Consider the following 25,776-nt stretch of genomic DNA (forward strand, 5'->3'; position numbering starts at 1 on the left):
GGGGATTCATGGAGCCACAGATATTGTAGTGAGCAATATCCAAGCATAAATTTGTCCACCCCCCAGTTGTGTCCTTCTATTTACCTCTGCAACTCTGGAGGGGTTTTTGAGGAACACGGACGGATTCCAAGATTCCAAGAACTCCTTGTGTTTGCGCTTGATGGCTTCCGTGTGGACGTTCTTCTCATCCAGCCTCGCAACTGACACACCCCGGAAATTTTAAAAAACAAGAACACACCCGTCAGTTTCAGGGCAGCGCTGCGTAGTGGCTAGAGCACCGGGCAAGGGTGCAAATCCCTGCTTAGCCATGAAGCTTGCTGGGTGAGAGTTGCTGCCTTCGCAACCTAACCCACCTCCCAAGGTTGTTGTGAGGAGCAAATGGGGAGGAATAAAATCACGAAGAAAGGTGCGGCATAAATGTAATAAATATGGTATAAGGAGATGAACATTTCTATACACAATGGGGACCTAGCTATTGGGCATGTTAATTAGGTGCACAAAGTTAGGTACAGTGGTGCCTCGCAAGACGAAAAGAATCCGTTCTGTGATTCTCTTCGTCTAGCGGTTTTTTCGTCATGCGAAGCAAGCCCATTGACGGATTAGCGGATTAGCGGCTTTTAGCGGCTTTTAGCGGCTTATCTGCTGATCAGATCAGCTGATAAGCGGCTTAGCGGCTTAGAAAAAGGGGGGGGGGAACCAGCAGGAACTCGCAAGACATTCTCGTCTTGCGAAGCAAGCCTATAGGAAATTCGTTTTGCGAAGCACCTCCAAAACGGAAAACGCTTTCGTCTAGCGAGTTTTCCGTATTGCGAGGCATTCGTCTTGCGGGGCACCACTGTAAAGGTAAAGGTACCCCTGACCAACAGGTCCAGTTGTGACCGACTCTGGGGTTGCGCGCTCATCTCGCTCAAGAGGCAGGGAGCCGGCGCTTGTTCGAAGACAGCTTCTGGGTCACGTGGCCAGCGTGACTAAGATGCAGCTGGCGAGCCAGCACCAGAGCAGCACACGAAAATGCCATTTCCCTTCCCACTGGAGAGCGATCCCTATTTATCTACTCGCACTTTGAGGTGCTTTCGAACTGCTAGGTGGGCAGGAGCAGGGACCGAGCAACGGGAGCTCACCCCGTCGTGGGGATTCGAACCACCGACCTTTCAATCAGCAAGTCCTAGGCTCTGTGGTTTAACCCACAGCGCCACCCGCGTTACAAGTTACTGGGAAGCTATACTAATCTCACATTTATTTATTTTGAGGACTTATAAGCCGTTTGATCAGAAAAGCTGTCCAGGTAAAGCCCGCACTCCAGTATAAGTGAGACCAACGTGATTAAAAACAAATGTACAAATGAATAATTGTGCTAGAAACATTCTTGTTTAGGCAAACCCACCCAGATGCTTCAAAAGCCAGGGTGAATTTTAAGCTGCCTTTAGTATTTTTAACTTTTTGTGTGTTTTAAGGTATTGCGATTTTTCTTGCTTTTTAAAAAATATTTTCGTAATCTTATTGAATGGAATCAGTAAGTAAATATAGCAATGAAATAAACAACTACACAGCTTTCCAAAGACATCTTGTGTCAGGAAGTTTTTAATGCCTGATGCTTTGTTGTGTTTTTGTGTAATCCGTTGGAAGCCGCCCAGGGTGGCTGCTTGCAGATGGGTGGGGAATAATAATAATAATAATAATAATAATAATATAAAAATGATGATGATGATAATGATGATAATGATAATAATAGATGGTGATGACAATAACAATATTATTATTATTATTATCGCCATCGCCATCTTCTTCTTCTTATCATCACCATCTATTATTATTATTATTATTATTATTATTATTATTATTATTATTATTATTATTATTTTCTGCCCTTCATCTGTAGATCTTAGGTTGGTTCACAACATAAAAACACAATATAAAGAACACAATAAAAATATGAACAAAAACAAACCAATAATGCCCCCCTCTCGCTGGGGTCTGACATCCTTCCCAGAGGTTCTGAGCTGGCCACCCTATGGCCATTGGTTCACCCTGCCTCATGGGTGAGCCGGCCCTGGGATGAAAGGGAAAAGGAAGGCGGATGTGTTGCCTGCAATGATTGGCAGCCATTCTCCAAGATTCCAGGCAGGAGTTGGCAGGGACTGAACCCGGGACCTTCTGCTCGCGAGGCAGAGGCTCTGCCGCTGAGCTACGCCCCCCTCGCACTCTGCACATGCTCAAGGATGGCTTCGCCCCCCGTTTCTTACTTTTCTGGCCAAGCACGATCGCCAGGAGGAGGTGGACGCTCTTGGCTGCCTTGGAGCTGATGGACTTGACGGCGTCTCCGCAGCAGATCCCCAGCACCGCAACGAGGTGGCCCAGCCGGGAGAATTTGGACAGCGTCTGGCGGAGGAAAGGGGGAAAAGGGGGCACAGCAGTGCTTTTTTAAAAAAAAAAATTGTTGGAAATTTTATTTACAACATAACATAAACCCCACACCCCCCAATACAGAAATCCACATACAACAATACAAACCACCATATAAAAGACTTCCTTTATCCTGTATCTGGCCTCCTTATTTACTTCTTATAAGCTGTTTCCTTTATGAATAATTATTAAGATTTTTCTAATTATAACTTAAATATCCACAAAGTCTCCTGCAGACATTAATCGAAACAAGTCCAGGTATGTATTTTAGGGCACTGTTTTGTGAAGTGTTCTCTGCATTTCCCCCAAAGCGTTTTTGAAACGCTTGTCTAGTGTGCTCTCTCATTGCCTCTCTTAAGCTAGCCAGTTCAATTTACTCTAACATTTTGCCGTGCCATTCCTTTTTTGTTGGCACAGTTTCTTTTTTCCAGTTTTTAGCAATTAGGATCCTTGCTGCTCCTGTGGCATAGAGGAATATTTTCTGATCTTCTCTTGCTACACCTGTGTCCGTTATCCCTAGTAGAAAAGCTTCTGTATTTTTCATACAGTTATACTTCAACATTTTTTTAAGCTCGTCATATACTGTGTTCCGGAACCTTTTGATTTTTTCCACAGGTCCACCAAACATGTATAAGTGTCCCCTCTGTTTTACCACACCTCCAGCACAGATTTGTTTTTGTCTTATACATATTAGCTATTTTGGTAGGTGTTAAGTACCATCTAAGGGATGCGGGTGGCGCTGTGGGTTAAACCACAGAGCCTAGGGCTTGCAGATCAGAAGGTCGGTGGTTAAATCCCTGCGACAGGGTGAGCTCCTGTTGCTCGGTCCCTGCTCCTGCCAACCTAGCAGTTCGAAAGCATGTCAAAGTGCAAGTAGATAAATAGCTACCTCTCCAGCGGGAAGGTAAACAGTGTTTCCATGTGCTGCTCTGGTTCACCAGAAGCGGCTTAGTCATGCTGGCCACTGTACGCCTGCTCCCTTGGCCAATAAAGCGAGATGAGCGCCGCAACCCCAGAGTTGTTCACGACTGGACCTAATGGTCAGGGGTCCCTTTACCTTTAAGTACCATCTATAAAACATCTTGATTAGGTTTTACCTCAGTACTTCACAGGCTGTAAATTTCCAGTTCTTTTTCCCTAGTTCTTCCCACGCTATTAAAGGGGGCACAGCAGTGCTGATAACAAGGAACAAGTCTCAGGAAGCACCATGAGTTCAAAAAAGCGTTTGGGACTTTAGAGCAGGCACCCCCAAACTCAGCCCTCCAGATGTTTTGGGACCACAACTCCCATCATCCCTGACCACTGGTCCTGTCAGCTAGGGATGATGGGAGTTGTAGTCCCAAAACATCCGGAGGGCCGAGTTTGGGGGTGCCTGCTTAAGAGGAAAGTTTGCTGGATAGCTCAGTTGGTTATTTCACAGTCTACTCACATCCAGCTGTAATTTACTAGCCACAAAGTTGAGCAACGACGCACTGGTCCAGATAGCCCTCTCTCGCAGGTCTGCCTCCGAGGACCGTAGCCAAGGAGCCATCAGCTGTTGAAAAGGGGAAACACAACAGAGAGAGAAAATTCTGCAGCCATCCGGTCTATTCACTTGTCTTCCCAAAGTACCAGAAAGTGCAGAGCACTCTAGCGTCAGTGTCCATGAGAAACATGTAACATACATTTTGAATGTGGGCCCATAAAAATTATCTAGGTGGAGCAGAGACTGCATATACAGTGGACACGTGGGTTGTGATTCGGTGCTTCTGTGCATGCGCAAAGCGCGATTTAGCACTTCTGCGCATGCGTGACCGCCAAAACCCGGAAGTAGCGGTGCTTCCGGGTTTCAGCGGTCCATAACCTGAAAAAACGCAACCTGAAGCATCTGTAACCCAAGGTATGACTGCATAAAATATATAGAGGTTGAGCAGGAACTCCCACTTAGCCAGCAACCAAACCCATGGGCAGTAAGATGGAATCCTGACAGTCTGAAGATACTGTCCATTGAGGCGCAGGTCAATTCTGTGTCCAGGGCAGCTGTTTATCAGCTCCATCTGGTACACAGGCTGAGACCCTCCCTGCCCGCAGACAGTCTCACCAGAGTGGTGCATGCTCTAGTTATCTCCCGCTTGGACTACTGCAATGTGCTGTACGTGGGGCTGCCTGTGAAGGTGACCCGGAAACTGCAATTAATCCAGAATGTGGCAGCTAGACTGGTGACTAGGAGCGGCCGCCAAGACCATATAACACTGATCCTGAAAGACCTACATTGGCTCCCAGTATGTTTCCGAGCACAATTCAAAGTGTTGGTGCTGACCTTGAAAACCCTAAACAGCCTTGGCCCAGTATACCCGAAAGAGCATCTCCACCCCCATCATCCAGCCCGGAAATTGAGCTCCAGCTCCAAGGGCCTTCTGGCGGTTTCCTCCCTGTGAGAAGTGAGGTTACAGCGAAACAGGCAGAGGGCCTTCTCGGTGGTGGCACCCGCCCTGTGGAACGCCCTCCCACCGGATGTCAAAGAAATAAACAACTACCTGACTTTTAGAAGAAATCTGAAGGCAGCCCTGTTTAGGGAAGTTTTTAATGTTTGATGTTTTGTTCTGTTTTTAGCCTGTGGGGGCCGTCCAGAGTGGCTGGGGAAACCCAGCCAGATGGGTGGGGTATAAATAATAAATTATTTTTATTACTCCTTTCCTCTTACCTGCAAGATCCTCTCCAGCTCCGAAGGAATTGGGTTCTCCACCATCAGCTGCTGCAGCATCTCACTGAAGGTCTGGTATGTTCTGATGAAGAGGTTCTGGAGGAGGGGGTAGGAATGTTGAAGGAGACCAGTTCACTAAGGGCCCAGGAAAGGATGATCTTGGAAACTAGGAGAGCTAAATGCCCTGCCTAGATTACTGCTCAGGACCACAAGGGTCATCTAGTCCAACCCCGTCCCTGCAATGCAGGAATCTTTTGCCCAAGGTGCGGCTTGAACCCATGACCGATGAGATGAAGAGTTTCGTACTCTACTGGCTGAGCTGGAAGTGTGGATTAGTTCCTTGTCAGGATCCAAGCCACAAACTTCTCACTGGAGCAGTGTGGGAACAGAGATGATAGATAGATAGATAGATAGATAGATAGATAGATAGATAGATAGATATAGATAGATAGATAGATGATAGATAGATAGATCTGTAACATTACAATTTGTGAACATTCAATGAAGCCGAACATTGGAAGATTCAGGAAAGACAAAAGCACTTCTTCATGAAGCGCACATAATGCCTGAATAGCTCATTTGGTTACCAACACGGTGCTGAGAACGCCAAGGTTGCAGGTTCGATCTCTGTATAGGACAGCTGCATATTCCTGCCTTGCAGGGGGCTGGACTAGATGACCCGCGGGTCCCTTCCAATTCTACAATTCTATGATTCTATGATGGAATATTGGGCTGGCTGGGCTGGTGAGCTCCAGGATCTGGGGGGATTCCCATACATGAAACCCTGGATAAAATGTCCACTAAACCAGGGTGGCTAAGCAATGTTGTTGGACTGCAGCTCCCATCATCCCTAGCCAGCACGTCCACTGGTCAAGGATGATGAGAACTGGAGTCCAACAATATCTGAAGGGCCACAGGTTAGCTATGCCTGCCGCAAAAATGTCAAATTGCATTTCTTCGTACAGATAGTATTGATCTGATGTGCAGATATTTTTCCTATTCTATTTAATTCAAGAGGGTTCTGGAAGCTTCTCTGTGTGAAAGAAACAAGTGGAAGGTTCATCCTGATGTTTGGGTTATACAGCGGGATTAAACTGGTTCTGTTATCTCTTTCTGACAAGGTCATGCTGGCTATAAAAGTAAGGCCAGAAGGAGCCTAGGTTTCACTTTCTCTTTCTATCTCTCTTTCTGGTGTGGTGTTCTGTACACAGTATGCTTAGTGTTAAGGTTTAGTCTTGTTGTAAGCTACTCTGCGGGACGCGGGTGGCACTGTGGGTAAAACCACAGAGCCTAGGACTTGCTGATCAGAAGGTCGGCGGTTCGAATCCCTGCGACGTGGTGAGCTCCCATTGCTCGGTCCCTGCTCCTGCCAACCTAGCAATTTGAAAGCACGTCAAAGTGCAAGTAGATAAATAGGTACCACTCCAGCGGGAAGGTAAACGGCATTTCCGTGCGCTGCTCTGGTTCGCCAGAAGCGGCTTAGTCATGCTGGTCACATGACCCGGAAGCTGTACGCCGGCTCCCTCGGCCGATAAAGCGAGATGAGCGCCGCAACCCCAGAGTCGGTCACGACTGGACCTAATGGTCAGGGATCCCTTTACCTTAAGTTACTCTGCAGTTCTATGATTTTATGATAGCTGAACTATGTGCTACAGGAGGGAAGAAGGCTCTTGTGTTTGCAGGATCCCCATTGAAGCATCTGGTTGGCCACTGAGATGACAGGATCCTGGACTAGATGGGCCATTGGCCTGATCCAGCAGCCTCTCGTTATGTTCTAAGCCAGAGAGGAAGACAAAACTACCTTTGCGTACTGGGCATTGGCAGAATTGGCCGTTCCTTCCTCTTGTCCCGCCTTCAGGGGCGACAGGGCAAAGACGCTCTTGAAAAAGGTGCGGAGCAATATCCCCTTCTTGTAGGACCCGATCGTTTTTGTGACGTTTGCCTTGCTGGTGGAAGAAACGGGAGTCAGAGAATGGCATTTTGCCAGCTGGGGATGATGCGAGATGGAGTCTGAAAATTTTGGTGGGCGTCTGGCTGGGGAATGACTCACTCGTGTTACTTTTAAGATTTCAACCCAGCCTTTTGACCTATGATCTCACGGATTGACCCTTTTGTTTTTCTTCAAATCTGTAATTTTAGGACAATAATACAGAAAGACCTACCTTGGCTCCCAGTACATTTCCGAGCACAATTCAAAGTGCTGGTGTTGACCTTTAAAGCCCTAAACGGCCTCGGCCCAGTATACCTGAAGGAGCGTCTCCACCCCCATCGTTCAGCCCGGACACTGGGGTCCAGCTCCGGGGGCCTTTTCCTCCCTGCAAGAAGTAAGGTTGCAGGGAACCAGGCAGAGGGCCTTCTCGGTGGTGGCTCCTGCCCTGTGGAACGCCCTCCCATCAGATGTCAAGGAAATAAACAACTATCTGACTTTTAGAAGACATCTGAAGGCAGCCCTGCTTAGGGAAGTTTTTAATGTACGATGTTTTACTGTGTTTTTAGTGTTCTGTTGGGAGCCACCTAGTGTGACTGGGGAAACCCAGCCAGATGGGTGGGGTATAAATAATAAATTATTATTATTATTATTATTATTATAGAAACAATAAAGGATTGCAACTGATTAGTTAGTTAGTTAGCATACATAGTTGCTGGACTTTTATTCCAGCCAGAAGTCACCAGAAGTCAATTCTGGCACCTCTCAGGTGGGCGTCATTGCCATTATAAGACAACAAGGGAAGTGTTCGTGATGAGTTCTGGCATCCCTTTTTTCCTAGAAAAAGGAACTGCAGAGTCCTGAGCAACAGGGCAACACAGAAGGACATTAAAAGATCTCATCTACCATTAAAAGCCCAAGAGAGCAGGACGGGCAGTGGCTGGTGCCCAAAGGATGGTAGAGATATATAGCTGTCAACGTTTCCCTTTTTTTAAGGGAAATTCCCTTATTCCGAATAGGATTCCTCACAAGAAAAGGGAAAAGTTGACAGCTATGTAGAGATGGGACCAAGCAAATTTCTCAGTGGAGAGTTTTCCATCTTTTGGGTGCCACCAAGGAGAAGGCCCTCTTCTCCAGCAGCTTCCTGCTAGACCTCAGAAGGCAGGGAAATTAGAAGACAGGTCTCTGAAGAACATATTTACTGAGGGATAGGTTCGAGTGTAAGAAAATGACCCTTTAGATAGTGCTGGGCCTAGCCTTCACCAATGTGGCAGCCTACAAATGTTTTGGACTACAATTCCCATGATCCCTGGCCATTGGCTATGACTGCTGGGGCTGATAGGAGTTGGAGGGCCAATGATATCTAGAGGGCGCCATGTTATATCTCCTCCTAATCTATGAGGCGCCACTTCGTTTGAAACCCTTGGCCACAAGTGTAAAACAGATTCCTTTTGCACAGCAGAAAGCTTCAACGCAGTTGCCTCGGTGGGTCAGGAGTTAGAGGTCAACCCAGGAAGTGAGCTAAGGAATTGAATCTACCTCAAGTCAATAACGGTGGCCATAGCATGAAGACAGACGACGCTGGATTCTGGAAAATCTCTCTTAATCATCTCCTGTAAACGAGAAGTGGGATATCCTCAGTGAATGAGGTAGAAATCCTGCAAAACTCATCAACAGTGAGGTCAGTGTCTGCCTGACCACAAGATTGGTAACAGGAGGAACCTTAACTCCAGTTAAGGTACAAGGAGGACTCTGCATGTACAGGGGAAAAGCAAGGGTTGAGTAAATATTTTCAAGAGTGGGGTCAGATTGAAAACAGGCAAACAAGAAAATAGAGAAACTCACTGTTAAGACTCCCACAACATCGGAGGTAAAGTTATCCATAAAAAAATCAGTCATGTTGCTCCAGTTGATTGTCTTGCTGAGGATGGATAAGAACCTGAAAAAACTTTTCTTCATGACATCTTCCTAAAGGAAATTGGGTGTGTGTGAGAGAGAAGTATTCATTATTATTATGGATTTATTGCAGATCTATCCCGCCTTTTTTCCTCAAGGGAGCTTGAGGGGCAGCACAGGGTTCTTCCTCTGCTCATTTAAGCCCCACAACAACCATGTGAGGGAGGCCAGTCTGAAAGAGACAGTGACAGGCCCCAAGGTCATATACCCAGTGAGCTTTGTGGCCCAGTGGGGATTCGAACCCTGGTCTCCCACGTCCTAGTCCAACACTAACCACTACACTACACTGGCTCTCTCTGTCTGTGCCCATGGAGGAGAAAGTAGACAGTGTATAAAGATGGGGGATCTTTTGGATCCAGAATGGGGGTCAGATGGGGAGCCCCCTGGAGGCGGGATTGGATGCTTAGGCTGGCAGTTGATAACCCTACATTGTGGTTTCCAGAGAGAGAGAAGGAGCGTCTCCACCCCCATCATTCAACCTGAGGTCCAACTCCAAGGGCCTTCTGGCAGTTCCCTCCCTGCGAGAAGCGAGGTTACAGGGAAGCAGGCACAGGGCCTTCTCGGTGGTGGCGCCCGCCCTGTGGAACGCCCTCATCATCAGATGTCAAGGAAATAAACAACTACCTGACTTTTAGAAGACATCTGAAGGCGGCCCTGCTTAGGGAAGTTTGTAATGTTTGATGTTTTGTCGCTTTTTAAATTATTGTTATGGGTGTTCTGTTGGGAACCGCCCAGAGTGGCTGGGGAAACCCAGCTAGGTGGGCGGGGTATAAATAATCGAATTTTGTTATTATATTATTATTATTGATATCTCACCTTTTCCCCAGTCCGGGACTCAAAGCAGCTTACACAAATTAAAAGGACAGAGGTAAAATACACACAGCTAAGAACATATAAAAGATAATGGTTAAAAAGTAAAAAGGGAACCCGAGGGTCATCTAGTCCAGCCCCCTGCAATGCTGGAATCTCAGCTAAAGCATCCATGACAGACAGCCATCCAAACTCTGCTTGAAAACAAGGAAGGAGAGCCCATCATGTCCTGAGGGAGTCCATTCTACTCCCTCCAGCCTTCTGCCTCCCCTGAACACCTTGGAGCCTGGGCGGGCACGTATGGGACAGTACGGTCCCTCAGATAGCCTGTTCCTAAGTCGTGCCCCCATACCTCTTTTTTACTGTTGAAGTAATCTATGGTGCTCCTCCAGGAGTTCAGCAGGAGCTCAGGCTCCTGAGCAGAACCAGGGTTCTCGCTTTCTTCCCAGATGGTTGCCATAGCAGAGAGATCAGGGACTAAAAGCGCCGGGGAAGAAGAGAGAAAGGAGAAATCAATTACAGTGGTACCTCGGGTTACAGATGCTCCAGGTTGCATTTTTTCGGGTTGCGGGCCGCCGAAAGCCGGAAGTACAGTGGTACCTCGGGTTACATGCGCTTCAGGTTACAGACTCCGCTGACCCAGAAATAGTACCTCGGGTTAAGAACTTTGCTTCAGGATGAGAACAGAAATCGTGCTCAGGCAGTGTGGCAGCAGCAGGAGGCCCCATTAGGTAAAGTGGTGAGGCATCTGATCAAGGCCTGTATTTTAAAATGAGCTTAAAAATATATATTTGCAAATGTTTGTATGTTTCATGCCAGGCATAAAGCAGCTGGCTAAGTACTTTGGCAGCAGTTTATCCTGCTGAACAGGGCCCCCCTGATTTATAGCAGGAGACGAGTTTCTCAAAGTTGTAAAAGGGAAATACAGGCTGGGAGCAAAGGTTACATTGACCCTACAAATTACAGAATACAATCAAGCTGCAAAAACACTAATTAAGAGTTGGTAAATAGTAAGATTTATTGTTTATTAGAAAATAATACCATGTGCCTCCCATTAGACTCGAGTCATATTTTCCTAAGGTTAAAGGGCAAGAGCTAATGGGGAAAGCAGCTGGGGAAAGGGGGGTGTAAACTAAAGAGGCTGCTTTTGAAGCTGTTTACTAAGTTCCTTTTCTTCTAAAAAGCTATCTATGTTAATGTATGAGATTTGTTGGCTTAAATGTAATGATGCAAAGGATTTAGAAAGTAAGAAATGTTAGATTCTTATGTTAGATCCTTATTTCATTGATGGTGTGTGAGAATGTGAACCCAAGATCTCTGTTACCATGAGCCATCTGTTTTAGCCATCTGTTTTGGAGTGAAGGGGCAATAGGGCAATAGGGCAAAAGGTGATCTGGTAATTAAGGTGCCTTGTCGAGGCAAATGTAAGATATATGGCTACTTGTCTGCCATTTATGGATAGAAGGAAATATAGCTCTTTGTCTCCCATAAATGGTAATAGGAAATGGGTGTATCTTTTATGATTGGTTCTAGCAAACAGCCAATAGGAATTTCAACCAGGCTGATTGGACAGAGGCAGCCAAAGGAGGAGCAAGGGGGCTGGGCTGAGGAAATATAAGTGCTGGCCATCAGGGCTGGAGTGGGCAGAGCTTTGGTAACCATATACCACTGTGTCTCTCATTTATTTGTCTGACAAATAAATTATTATTTTAATTTCTCTATTGCTGCGTTGAATATTTCATTCCAGCTAAGCGTTAACCACAAGCAGGGTGCTACAGTGGTGCTTCAGGTTAAGAACAGTTTCAGGTTAAGAACGGGCCTCCGGAACGAATTAAGTTCTTAACCCGAGGTACCACTGTACCGGAACACGTGACTTCTGGGTTTCGGCGGTCGCGCATGTGCAGAAGCGCTAAATCGCGCTTTGCGCAGAATTGTAACCCGCGCATGCGCAGATGCGCCACTGAGGGTTGCGGACGCTGAGGGTTGTGAACGTGCATCCCGCATTGATCGCGTTCGCAACCCGAGCATCTACTGTACTCTCCTAATGGGGATTCAGGGTCCCTTGAGGAATAAGGATCTAACAGCTTTCTCCAGAGGTAGTTTGCCTGTAGCAGGGGTGGGCCAAATGCGGGGGCCAAATTCAGCCTACTTGGCACCTCTCCCTGGCCTGCAGGACTTTCTCCAGGCCACCCACCCCTTCTCTCTAGGTCACCTGCCCTGGATGGAAAATATTGAGGGGAGTGAAATCAGCCTATGCTGCAAAGCTAAGCATCTTGTTCACTGCCCCGCCCACTTTTGCCTCTGGCCCCGCCCACCAATGGCAAGTGGCCCCCAGAAGGGAGGGCAGCCCCCAGTCCGCAAAAGATCTCCCAGCCTTGGCCTGCAGGATCCATGAAGGCTTTCCTCAACTTCTGTGCGTGCATGTGATCTAGAATTAAGAATTTGGGGTGGTGGCTGATGCCAGTCTACCAGAGAAGCGTGTGAGGAGGTCTGAGCAGTGCTGGATTTACATATAAGCTAAACAAGTTATAGCTTAGGGCCCCACTCTCTTGGGGGCCTCCCAAAAAATTAAAAGGGAAAAAACTGGATGTACATTTCCAAAATATAAGATAAAAAACAAATTACTTTGATAAAATACATATTTATCAAATACGTTTGATAAAATACCTATTAGGTCCATAAATTACCATATAGCATATATTCAACACAAAAAACAGCGACAATTTGTTGTGGACAAAGGACAGCTGGACATATATAAAGGGCTCCATTACCTTCAGTAGTTTAGGGCCTCATCAAACCTAAATCCAGCCCTGGGTCTGAGTTGCACTGAGCTGGTTGCTGCAGCTCAGACCACATGGCTCTTACAAGCCACACTTGAATTCCTATACCAGTAATTTGGGAACTCTCACTGAGGCAAGGAAGAAGGGCTACCCCTACGCTATCCATATAATCAGTTATCAGTAATCAATATATTCATTTATATGCTCACACATAATCAGGGCTTACAGTATTTTTTAATCCCTTTTGAATCAAAGGGAAGCTGTGCCTTAGCTATCTGCATACCGCTTGAAACAGCAAAATTAGGAGCCGACCTTTCCCCTACAAACATCCGTATGCCCTGGACAAGGGGAAGACGTGAATCAGAGACACTGGTACAAAATCCCCTCAGATACAGGCTAAATTAATCCACAGAACAGGAAGAGCAAAACCACAAAATCTCCAAAACTCCCTGTCCTGTCATAACTAGGGGAAAGGTTAGACTAAGCGTCACTGCAAGCAGCGGAAAGCAGAACTAGAACTCTGTGCTTGACCAGTGCTTGACCAGGAGCTGGTAGCGTGGCAAGGAGCTTGCTAATTGGCTAATTTTCGCTGACAATATCGTGAGTCCCTCATGGTTGTCTCATGATCTATGATTTGCTGTGATCTGCTCAGGTATAAAGACCTCTGGATTTCTGTCAATCGGGGTCCCAGTTCCTTTTGGAAGAGATTCCAAACTGGGTCCTTATTGCCTGGCAATAAACTTCACCTTCTTATTCTCCATTGCTGCGTCTGCCTGATCCTTATTAACGACAAGCGAATACCTGCTTACGTTCACGGGCTTCATCACCACTGTAACTAAGCCAGGTTTTACTGTCTGTGCAACTTTTCTAAATGGATGTGTGGAAAAGCACATGAACCTGACCTTTGAAGAGTTTGTAAGTAAACCCATTTTTAACTAACCAAACCTGTGGTCTTTTCCTATGCTTGGGGCAGCAGGGACTGTTCGGTTACTCACAAAGGCATATTTTAAAGGCCTAACAGCCGATATTGCTGCCTATCTCACTTTGCTGCATATTATAAATCTCTACTGGGATTCCCTCACCAAAGAGCACTAACTAGCCCCAAACCTGGAACTTGGCATCTAGGATTTATCCTTTAATATGTATTTATTTTTCCTCGCATCCACAATTCCAAAGCAATCTGAGCCGCTGAGACCTTGCTTTACCTGAAGTCATGGTTTTTCGTCGCCTCGTCTTTTCTTTCTTTCCCTTCCGGTAGATTTTCTTGAGGCATCGAAGCAGCGGCCCGCTTTCATCCGTGATAGACTCGGTTGTGTCATCTTGCAAGTCCCCTTGGCTCAGATCTGTCCCGCTCTGGCTACCCAGAAAAATTTCAGACTCTTCCCACCCCAGGGGGGAGGACCCTCGGAAGATGTCGTCTTCATAGTCTCCCAGGTATCTGCTCAAATCCATTCTGTAACAGACAGGAAGAAGGGACACCTCAGGTTTTGTTTATAGAAACAAAAGGTAAGGTAAAGGTAAAGGAATAGAATAGAACAGAATATAATTTATTATTTATACCCCGCCCATCTGGCTGGGTTTCCCCAGCCACTCTGGACAGCTTCCAACAAAGTATTAAAATACAGTGGTCTGTTAAACATTAAAAGCTTCCCTAAAGAGGGCTGCCTTCAGATGCCTTCTAAAAGTCTGGTAGTTGTTCTTCTCTTTGACATCTGGTGGGAGGGCGTTCCACAGGGCGGGTGCCACTACCAAAAAGGCCCTCTGCCTGGTTCCCTGTAACGTCACTTCTCGCAGCGAGGGAACCGCCAGAAGGCCCTCGGAGCTGGACCTCAGTGTCTGGGCAGAACGATGTAGGTGGAGACGCTCCTTCAGGTATACTGGACCGAGGCTGTTTAGGGCTTTAAAGGTCAGCACCAACACTTTGAATTGTGCTTGGAAACGTACTGGGAGCCAATGTAGGTCTTTCGGTGGCCGCTCCCAGTCACCAGTCTAGCTGCCACATTCTGGATTAGTTGTAGTTTGCGGGTCACCTTCAAAGGTAGTCCCACACAGAGCACATGGCAGTAGTCCAAGCGGGAGATAACTAGAGCATGCACCACTCTGGGGAGACAGTCTGCGGGCAGGGAGGGTCTCATCCTGCGTACCAGATGGAGCTGATAAACAACTGCCCTGGACACAGAATTGACCTGCGCCTCCATGGACAGCTGTGAGTCCAAAATGACTCCCAGGCTGCGCACCTGGTCCTTCAGGGGCACAGTTACTCCATTCAGGACCAGGGAGTCCTCCACACCCGCCCGCCCTGTCCCCCCCAAAACAGTACTTCTGTCTTGTCAGGATTCAACCTCAATCTGTTAGCTGCCATCCATCCTCTAATCGCCTCCAGGCACTCACAGAGGACCTTCACCGCCTTCACTGGTTCTGATTTGAAAGAGAGGTAGAGCTGGGACAGAGTGACGGGAGCTCACTCCGTCGCGGGGATTCGAACCGCCAACCTTCCGATCGGCAAGCCCAAGAGGCTCAGTGCTTTAGACCGCAGCACCACCAAGGCAGCTAGGCTGTCCTGTTAGAGCTTTTCACTTGGCGGCCCTCCTTATTAGGGTTGACAAAGTGCATAAATCAACCATGGAACTCACCCCCACTGGAAGTAGTGATGGCTTTAAAAGAAGACTGGAGAAATTCATGAAGGATAAGGCTACCAATGGCTGCTAGCCGCAATAGCTATGCTCTGCCTCTACAGCTGGAAGCAGCAATGATTCTGAATCCCTGCTGCTGGAAACCACAGGAAGGGAGATAATTGCTTTTGTGCTCAGATCCTGCTAGCAGGTTCCCCGAAAAAGACCAATGAGAAGACAGGTTGATGGACTAAATGGGCCACTGGCCTGATCCAGACAGACTCTTCTGATGTTGTTATGCCATTCAGGGACCCCATTATTATAGCTTAAGCAAACATATATGGGCAGGAGCTTCTCAAATATACATAAAAATCACAGTCCTAGTTATGGATGCAAAGGATGCAGGAGAAAACTGGTTCCGTTTGCATTTTAATATGACCCTGCCCAATTTGCTCTTCTAGAAACTATACACCAACCGAAACCTGTGGAAATTCTCCATTTTCCCAATCTATTCTTGTGATGCAGCTCTTCAAAGAAAATTTGGGCACGGCGATGTATATATTAGGCGAGAGCGTGCCTAAAAACACATAAACTCATGAAAACGACATACAAAATGCATTGTATTTCTTACAAAAAGGTGCCCTTTTTTGGCAAAAAGCACATACAAAAATGTGTATATTGTTAGAAGTTTTTATGAAATTGAAAGGTTCCTGCATCTGTAATGTGGATGCTGCTGGCGAGCTGCTGGTGGTGCAAATCAAGAGGGTAAAATAATGATTCCATCATTATTTAGAATCATAGAATCATAGAGTTGGAATCATAGAATCATAGAGTGCAATGGAACCCCATTCCAACCTCCTTGTAATGCAGGAATCTCAGCTAAAGCATCCATGACAGATGGCCCTCCAATCTCTGCCTGGAAACCTCCAGGGAAGGAGAGGGTCTTAATTTATCTGTGTTGTAGATGCACTGTGTGACTTCACCTTTCCTAACGAACTGAGATGATGCAAGTAGCTTATTCCTCCAGGAAAAAAAGGACCACAGATCTGTAGCACTTACTGTCTGGCTGAGAGTAGATTTGATCTTCGGTTCACTCCAGGCAAGCAGCTCAAGAGGCAAAACTCAGCCCTACATCGCAACAAGGGCAACTAGTGCTGGGGGGGGGGGGGAATTCACTGAGTGGAGGGTTTACACTGCAGCTGGATGGGGTCACCCGGGAAACCGCAGGGCAGAGTTGCTATGAAAACACACAGGTAATAAAGGGTGGACCAAGGTGTGTGCTGACCCGGCGATGTGGTTCCTGGGCTCACGAAGCTTTTCTCAATGTTGAGCTCAGGTGAGTTTATAAAATTAGGGATGGATTGGAGAAAGGGGATAGAGAAAAGGTTTTCCTCCCTCTCTCATCATGCTACAACTCATGGTGGGAAGATTTCAGGGCAGATAAAAGAAAGTACGACGGTACTTGTTAATCCATGGGTAGGCAAACTAAGGCCCGGGGGGCCAGACCGGCCCAATTGCCTTCTAAATCCGGCCGGCGGACGGTCCAGGAATCAGCGTGTTTTTACATGAGTAGAATGTGTGCTTTTGTTTAAAATGCATCTCTGGGTTATTTGTGGGGCCTGACTGGTGTTTTTACATGAGTAGAATGTGTGCTTTTATTTAAAATGCATCTCTGGGTTATTTAAGGGATGCGGGTGGTGCTGTGGGTTAAACCACAGAACCTAGGACTTGCCGATCGGAAGGTCGGTGGTTCAAATCCCTGCGACGGGGTGAGCTCCCCTTGCTCAGTCCCAGCTCCTGCCAACCTAGCAGTTTGAAAGCACACCAGCGCAAGTAGATAAATAGGTACCACTCCGGCGGGAAGGTAAACACCGTTTCCGTGCGCTGCTGGTTTGCCAGAAGCGGCTTAGTCCTGCTGGCCACATGACCCGGAAGCTGAACGCCAGCTCCCTCAGCCAATAAAGCGAGATGAGCGCCGCAACCCCAGACTCGGTCACGACTAGACCTAATGGTCAGGGGTCCCTTTACCTTTACCTGGGTTATTTGTGGGGCATAGGAATTTGTTTGTTATTTTTTTTCAAAATATAGTCCGGTCCCCCCCCCCATAAGCTCTGAAAATGTTTGCTAACCCCTGTGTTAAACTATGGAACTCTGCCACAGGAAGCAGGGATGGCCACTAACCTGGATGCTTTGGAAGAGGGTTAGACAAATTCACAGAGGAGAAGGCTGAATTTCTGAGCTCTGCTCTGACTCCAGCACAATGCTTCTGAACACCAGATGTTGGAAACCTCAGGAGGGGAGAGTTGCTCTTGTGGCGGGGGTCTCTTTTCGGTTTCCCAGAGACATCTAGTCGGCCACTATGAGAAGAGGATGCTGGTCTAGACGGACCATTGGCCGGATCCAGCAGGGTTCATTTTATGTTCTTATACTGAGTAGTTTCAAAGTCTGGCACTGCTCTCAAAACTGGATTATGCATTGAAAGGCTAACAGGTCTGGTACTTCCGATCCATGTTTTTGTCATTGAATTCTACTCAGTATTGATCCAGAGCAGAACTCCAATGTATAGTTAGCAGAGTAAAAACTTTAACACGTTGCAGGATTACCAAAAAATAGACCAGAGGCAATTATATTTCATCCAGCAGAGCTTTACTGCTACTGAAGGCAAATGAGCATAATGGTCACAAATCCAATACGTTCAGGATTGGCACTGTCCATAAGAAATCCAGTTTGCAGCAGACTTACCTTAAACTTACAATAACTTGCAACAATACTAGACCTTAACACTAAGCATACTGTGTACAGAACTCCACACAAGAAAGAAAGAAAGAAAGAAAGAAAGAAAGAAAGAAAGAAAGAAAGAAAGAAAGAGTGAAACCCAGGCTCCTTCTGGCCTTACTATTATAGTCAGCATGACCTTGACAGAAAGAGATAACAGAACCAGTTTAAGCCCGCTGTACTCAGCCTCTCGGAAGGAATAACCCAAACATCAGGAACCTTTTGCTTGTTTCTTTCACACAGAGAAGCTTCCAGAACCCTCTTGGATTAATTAGAAGTGGAAAGAACTCTGCACATCAGATCAATACTACCTGTACCAAGAAATGCAATTTGACGGTTTTGCGGCAGGTATAGCTAACCTGCGTCACTTCAGGTATTGCTGGACTCCAGTTCCCATCATCTTTGACCAGTGGACGTGCTGGCTAGGGATGATGGGAGCTGCAGTCCAACAACATTGCTTAGCCACCCCGCTTTAGTGGACTTTTTATCCAGCCGTGATATAAAGAAGAGGTTTCATGTGTGAGAATCCCCCCAGATCCTGGAGCTCACCAGCCCAGCCAGGCCAATATTCCATCATAGAATCATAGAATTGTAGAATTGGAAGGGACCCGCGGGTCATCTAGTCCTACCCCCTGCAATGCAGGAATCTCAGCTAGAGCATCCATGACATATGACCATCCGACCTCTGCTTTAAAACTTCCTGTGAAGTAAAGTCCACCATTCTGGCGTTGAACAGCTCTTACTGTCAGAAAGTTCTTCCTGATGTTTAGTCTCCTTTCTTGGAACTTGAAGCCATGGGTTCGAGTCCTACCCTCTAGAGCAGGAGAAAACAAGCTGGCTCCCTCTTCCATGGGAAAGCCCGTCAAATGTTTGAAGATGGCCATCCTATGTCCTCTCAGACTCTTCATTTCCAGGCTAAATACACCCGATTCCCTCAACCGTTGCTTGTAAGGCTGTGTTTCCAGAGGCGTGGAACAGGTATTATATGACTGCAAATAGTAGGGCAATAATTTTTGCACACATTTTACTTATCAAGTAAAAATTAATTGATATTTGTTTAACCAAAATATCTCTGGAATTCCCAAGTCATGTTACAACTTGATGGCACTTTGGAATTTAAAAGCTGAAAAATTCAACACATTGCTGGATTACAATCCAGCTCAAGCCAGCAGGCACAATGGAGGGCAACATCTGGGTATGTTCACATTACCAGAGGAGGAAGGCTGTCACTAAACAGCCTCGGTCCAGTATACCTGAAGGAGCGTCTCCACCCCCATCGTTCAGCCCAGACACTGAGGTCCAGCTCTGAGGGCCTTCTGGCAGTTCCCTCCCTGCGAGAAGTGAGGTTACAGGGAACCAGGCAGAGGGCCTTCTCGGTAGTGGCGCCTGTCCTGTGGAACGCCCTCCCACCAGATGTCAAGGTGATAAAACAACTATTTTACCTTTAAAAGACAACTGAAGGCAGCTCTGTTTATGGAAGTTTTTAATGTTTAATAGGTTATAGTATTTTAGTGTTTTGTTGGAAGTCGTTGTTTGTTGGATGTCTGATGCTGTATTGTTTTTAATATTTGGGTGGAAGCCGCCCAGAGTGGCTGTGGAAACCCAGCCAGATGGGCGGGGTATAAATAATAAATCATCATCAGCATCATCAGCATCATTATTATTATTAGTCTCCTGCTTTGTGTCCCAAGTCATTTGCTGTATGATAACAGCAAAATCTAAGGGCAATGGCCTATTTGGACCTCCAGGAAGAACACCCCACAAAGAAACCCACCTACTCATTCTGGGGGAGCGCTGCCCCATCTAAAACCAGCCAGTAATTCCTGAGCTCTGGAACCACCAGCCCAGGGAACCCCGATCTTGGCAGGATTTAGCCACAGTTGATCAGTCTGAATCCAACCCATCATCACCTCCAGACCCCCGTCCAGTCCTTACACGATTGCACCTGATTCAGGTGCTATGGAGAGACAGCTGGGTATCATCCTTGTACTGATGACAGAGCATGATGCAAATATGCAGCAAAGTAAAAAGTAAAAGAAAATCTGTTCCATTCAGGTTGAAAGTATGGACCCGGGAAGGTATACTGTGGCTGGAAGCAGCTTTTGGGACCCAAACATGGGACCTAGGGAAGGAAACATGTCGTCAGGAGAAGGGCGATGACTCTGTTGCATAGATGATAATAAAGTGGTGGGATTGAGAGCCAGCAAAACCTTTGCAAATTCTGCTAGGGCCGCATCTGACTTTGCATTCCATGAAACCGGGGAGAGATTTTTACCATTGTGATCAAGGAACAGCAGAGTCAACCTGAATGGTGTGGGCCAGGGGATGACATCACCGGCAGCCAATCAGAGGGACGCTGCAGAATTCCAAAGCATCGCCCCACCATCTCCATAGCAAGGCTTTTGCTACAGAACGGGCTTCCCCAACCCGGTGCCCGCTGGAGGTTAGGGACTATGACTCCCCGGCAGAGCTGCCAGCCTGGCGTTGATCTCGTGGGCATCCAACAAAGCGGAAGGCTAGAAGATTCAGAGCAGATAAAAAGGACTCCTTCACATTGTGTGTAGTTATACTGTGCAACTCAGGAGGCAAATCCAGTTCAAATTTTCAAACTTTTATTGGCATATATACAAGATTCCAGGAGGGTTCAGCTCAATAAAAACACGGATCAAAAACCTGCATCTAACACTTAGGTTGTATATTAACATTCACGAATCCTCGTGGCATGTTGCTAAAACCTGGCTGCTATCTCCATCTTATCCCGGTACGCAGGCTGAGACCCTCCCTGCCCAGCAGACTGTCTCGCCAGAGTGGTGCATGCTCTAGTTATCTCTCGCTTGGACTATTGCAATGCACTCTATGTGAGGCTACCTTTGAAGCTGACCCAGAAAGTACAACTAATCCAGAATGCGGTAGCTAGACGGGTGACTGGGAGCGGCCGCCGAGACCATATAACACCTGTCTTGAAAGACCTACACTGGTTCCCAGTACATTTCTGAGCACAATTCAAAGTGTTGGTGCTGACCTTGAAAGCCCTAAACGGCCTCAAAGGCCCAGTATACCTGAAGGAGCGTCTCCATCCCCATCAACCAGCCAGTACACTGAGGTCCAGCACCGAGGGCCTTCTGGCAGTTCCCTCATTGCGAGAAGTGAGGTTACAGGGAACCAGGCAGAGGGCCTTCTCGGTAGTGGCTCCCGCCCTGTGGAACACCCTCCCATCAGATGTCAAAGAGAACAACAACTACCAGACTTTTAGACGACATCCGAAGGCAGCCCTGTTTAGGGAAGTTTTTAATGTTTAATAGGTTATTGTATTTTAGTGTTCTGTTGGAAGCCGCCCAGAGTGGCTGGGGAAACCCAGCCATATGGGTGGGGTATAAATAATAAATTATTATTGTTATTGTTATTGTTATTGTTATGTTGGACTAGATGGGCCATTGGCTGGATCCAGCTGGCCTCTTCTTACATTCTTAACCTTTGGGTTGAATGGGACAAAAACGCTCAGCTGCTTTGACCCCAGGTCAGACGAGAAACTCAGCTCAGGACCAAGCCACTTCACTTTTGTTTTTTTAAAGCTTTTTATTGGTGTTTCATTTAATACAAACAAACAAAATACAGTAAAATTCAACAGTCATTTACCCACATTCTTTCCCCACACTCTGCTGAGCATTGACTTCCTTCCCTCCCTTCAACAGGTTTTCTTATGTCAGCTACTTTCCCACAGTTTCTTATTGTATGCAAACCTATCTACGTCATAAGATTTATTTCAGTCCTGCCAGAGTCTTCAAATTTCTACAATTATTATTTATGGACTCCATAAATTTACTCCAATCTTTTTGGAATTTTGTTTCCTCCTGATTTCTGGTTCTACAGGTCAGTTTTGCTAGTTCTGTATAATCAACCATCTTCGTCTGCCACTCTATTGTTGGTAATTCTAGTACTTTCCATTTTTGGGCTAACAAAGTTCTGGCAGCAGTCGTAGCATACATAAATAACCTTTGATCTGCTTTTTTCTATTTCCTCTCCCATCAAGCCTAGCAAGAAAGCTTCCGGCTTTTTCGGGAAAGTGTATTTAAATATCTTTTTTAATTCGTTATAAATCAGTTCCCAAAACTGTTTCATTTTCTCACACGTCCACCACATGTGGTAAAAATCTCCATCTTTATCTTTGCATTTCCAACATGTCTTACTACTAATCCTGTACATTCTCGCCGCTTCACTTCTTCGCATAGCTGTCAACTTACAGATTTGAAAATAAGGGACCAACAGCCTCGAAAATAAGGGACCAGCAGCCAAAATAAGGGATTTTCAGAGCACAGGTATGTTCAACTTCTGAGCCCCTCCGAACCAAAGGCAGAAAGCCCAGCCAGCAGCCAAACGAAGCCTCAAGTGGTGGTTCCCACAGTGTAGCAACTCGGCAAAGGGGTTGCAGCAAGGAAAGCCACCGTCACCTCTCCGCTGGGAAGCGCTGAGCAAAGGCAAGTCCCCAGGCAACGCGTCCGATCTGATCGGCACAAGGCATGCAAACTCCACCCCCCAGTCATTCTTAGACTCCTTATTGGGTGAGCAACGCAGTCAAGCAACACAGTTGGAGCCTCCCTCCTCCCTGGCTGCCAGGGAGGGAGGGAGAGGAGCTGCTTCCTTTGAAACCCGGGAAATTTACGGGACATCATCAATAAGGGACAGCAGCGGGACACGACACTGGGATAAGGGAGTTTCCCGCCAAATAAGGGGCGGTTGACAGCTATGCTTCCTTGTTGCTCCTCCTGCAGTGAGCCAGCATTGAAGATGCTTTCATTAAAAAAAAACCCAAGTTTAAGGTTTGCCAGAGGTTGGGAGTGAACACACGCACACACACCAGCTTAACAGGGACAAAGCGAAACATCCAGCCCCCAGGGTATCAGTGCCTCGTAATCTGAGACGTCCAGATAAAGCAGGACAGTATTGGTGTTAAATAAGTAATGATCAGACGAAAGGCGTCCTGGAAAAAGGAGATTGATCTGTGTGCGCAGCTGGTCTTCTGGAGAGCCACCAAGGTCACCTTGAATGACCCTGAAAGGCTGATGCAATGTAAGAACCTAAGAATGCAAGAGTCTTGCCGGATCCATATAGGTCCATATGAGGTCCATATAGTTCAGCATCCTGGTCTTATCTCAGGGACCAACCACATGCTCCAATGGGATGCCCATTTGAGATTCCCAGCAAGTGGTATTCGGAAGCATATTGCCTCATACAGCGGAGGTCCAACACTGTAGTCCTACAACAGCCATGCAAGGTGGGCCAGGGCTCCTGGTCTGGATAGAGACAGAGGCTTAAAGCCCCCAGCCCTTCGCACTAGGTTCTGTGATAAGAATTTTAAGGTCTTAAGGTAAAGGGACCCCTGACCATTAGGTCCAGTCGTGACCAACTCTGGGGTTGTGGCACACATCTCACTTTATTGGCCGAGGGAGCCGGCGTACAGCTTCCGGGTCATGTGGCCAGCATGACTAAGCCACTTCTGGCGAACCAGAGCAGCGCATGGAAACGCCGTTTACCTTCCCGCTGGAGCGGTACCTATGTATCTACGTGTACTTTGACGTGCTTTCAAACTGCTAGGTTGGCAGAGCTGGGACCGAGCAACGGGAGCTCACCCCGTCACGGGGATTCGAACCGCCGACCTGCTGATCGGCAAGTCCTAGGCTCTGTGGTTTAACCCACAGCGCCACCTGCGTCCCTTAGATATGTAATAAATGTTCATTAAGCAAACACATACATAAATATATAAACCACATGTCTGAAAACCCCACGGAAAAAAGTCCTGAACAAATTGACCTCAATTATTTCTCTGCAAAGTCAAAGTGGGAAACCTCCCCATTGTCTTTTTCCTTCACAAATCGTGTCTTAAGGGCACATTTAATATATGAATCGGGTGTGAGGCTGTGACCTGGCTCAGGAACTAAGTATTTATCATTACAAAAGACTGGCCAGGCTCCCCAGGCAATCCAATCAAGTGACCATTAAACAGGTAACCTGGCAGACAGGAGGTAAACAAACCACTCAGATTTCTGCTGTAGACCGCCCCTTCTGTGATGTATGTATGATGTATGGAGGGGTGGTCTTGAGCTCTAGGGCAGGGACTTTAAAATGTCTATATAAGGCCTTGTGCACCATTGTTCTGGGTTCCTGATCCCTCCTGCGTGTGGTGAGTGAGGACCCTGTTGCAACAGATCAATAAAGATCAGGCTTACTAGCTGCTTTGCTTCTCAATCTTCTCTGGTTGGCCTCCGTTATCTTCTCCTACCAATAGGGAACCTACGTAAGGACTCTATAAATGTATCATCCAATTTAGTCCCCAATAAGCACACAGGTTTGCATTGTGCAATTAAGGGTTTACACAAAAGGAAGTCCTGCTAGTCCATTGGGGCTTCTTCTCAGGAAAGCAGGTTTAGGAGTTCAGTCACCATCTGCTTGTGAGACACACTTTTCTTTAGGGTTTCACTCGTTCCAGAACTAAAAACATTTAAGCAATTTTACGATAACGTGGCTCGTATTGATAAACAGCAAAACGATGGCATCTGATTAAATGTAATTTAATTTACAGATGAAAGCTGCACCCATGTGAAAATCAGTGAAACCTCTTTACAGATATGAAAAGAGTGAAAGGAATGAAGAGCAATTACTCCAAGCCCTGTGCAGGATAAAATTCCGTCATCTGTTCCCCCTGCTTTGTGACCATCATTTTTGTGTTTATACAAAAGGGGGATTTATGAGGGTCCGGACCCACTGCTTGTGTTTCTGGGGGAGATGGGCATCCATTGCTTCAGGGTTGGGGTTTCCCTCCAGCACCCAGAGACACGCAAACAGCTCCATCGCCACAGCCTTCCTGCCCAGATGATCCAGATTTCTCTGCAGTGCCTGTGGTCACCATGGCAACAGAAGACTTGATAATGCATTCAGGGATGCCTGTGCTTCCTTCTCTAGCAGCAGGCTTTAAGGGGAAGGCCAGCCTCCAGACATACTGTGAAAATTCCTTTATTTGAGCTTTTGAGTCAGACTCCAGCCTCAGAACATATTTCAGATATCTAGGTTCCATGCACATCTTCTGTATATTGGGGCAGCCCCTCCCCACCCTGTACACCAGCCTCCCCGTTTTTGTCTTTGAAGGACGTCTTATTAAAATGTTGATATTTGTTTTACACATGTAATTGGGGTTATTATTTTTTAATTGTGCTCTTTAAATTTCCCCTGAGACCCCGTCCTCCAAAATACATTATGAAAACCTATCTTCCATTACATACACCACAACTTTATACATCTGTAAAACACGTTCTTAATAAGGGATCCACAAATTGGTCTAAACTTTTGGAACTCGTCTTTGAGTTTTCTGTGGGGGGGGGCAGATGCGTTTACACGAAACCTGGATTTCTGAAGGTTACAGTTTGCTTGTGGGCAGTTCTCACCTGGTTGAACTAGACAGGGCACTGGCTTGATCCAGCAGCCTCTTATATTTTTAAATGCCTTCTCCTGGGTGAAACTATTGGTCTCTCAAAGCTGCTGTTGTTTACCCTAATTGAAGCCTACAGTTCAAGATGTCTGGCAAAGATCCAGGACTGATCCCTTTGCGGGCTTTGCCCTAGAAGAACTAGACAGCAGGATAAGTCTATGGCTACTAATATTGCCAGGATGGCTAGATGCTTCTTCCATGGAATAAGGCAGTAACGCTTCTGAATGACACTTGCTGGAAGCTGATGGAGAAGAGAGTGGTCTTGTGCTCTGCTTGGGGGTTTCCTTTTGAGGTATCTGGCCTGATCTAGCAGGGCTTTGCATTCATAAGATTCTCCCAATACCAGAGAG

At 46.7% G+C, this 25,776-nt stretch overlaps 1 protein-coding gene and 1 long non-coding RNA gene across 6 annotated transcripts in view; one reads left to right on the forward strand and one right to left on the reverse strand.

Annotated features, from left to right (window-relative positions):
- The window catches only part of LOC308588713 (maestro heat-like repeat-containing protein family member 7), a 68,006-nt gene that overhangs the window by 38,809 nt on the left and 3,421 nt on the right, over positions 1-25,776 (reverse strand). For 3 of the 5 annotated variants that reach the window (XM_081197328.1, XM_081197326.1, XM_081197330.1), the window contains exons 1-10: positions 16,231-16,334; positions 13,765-14,012; positions 10,132-10,256; positions 8,859-8,981; positions 8,553-8,626; positions 6,888-7,032; positions 5,087-5,182; positions 3,833-3,937; positions 2,244-2,379; positions 85-200 (exon numbers count right to left, since the gene is read on the reverse strand). In XM_081197328.1, the coding sequence (XP_081053454.1) occupies positions 85-200; positions 2,244-2,379; positions 3,833-3,937; positions 5,087-5,182; positions 6,888-7,032; positions 8,553-8,626; positions 8,859-8,981; positions 10,132-10,256; positions 13,765-14,011 (1,167 nt within the window). In that variant the 5' untranslated portion in view covers position 14,012; positions 16,231-16,334. Of the gene's footprint in view, positions 1-84; positions 201-2,243; positions 2,380-3,832; positions 3,938-5,086; positions 5,183-6,887; positions 7,033-8,552; positions 8,627-8,858; positions 8,982-10,131; positions 10,257-13,764; positions 14,013-16,230; positions 16,335-25,776 lie in introns of those variants that run through there. The other 2 variants (XM_081197327.1, XM_081197329.1) reach the window with 2 other exon arrangements.
- LOC308588856 lies at positions 16,405-25,118 on the forward strand. The gene is made up of 2 exons (XR_014008935.1): positions 16,405-16,507; positions 24,524-25,118. It is a non-coding gene; the product is annotated as an uncharacterized lncRNA (long non-coding RNA).

Source organism: Podarcis bocagei (assembly GCF_964188305.1).
Source record: "Podarcis bocagei genome assembly, chromosome: 6".
Taxonomy (NCBI): Eukaryota; Metazoa; Chordata; class Lepidosauria; order Squamata; family Lacertidae; genus Podarcis; species Podarcis bocagei.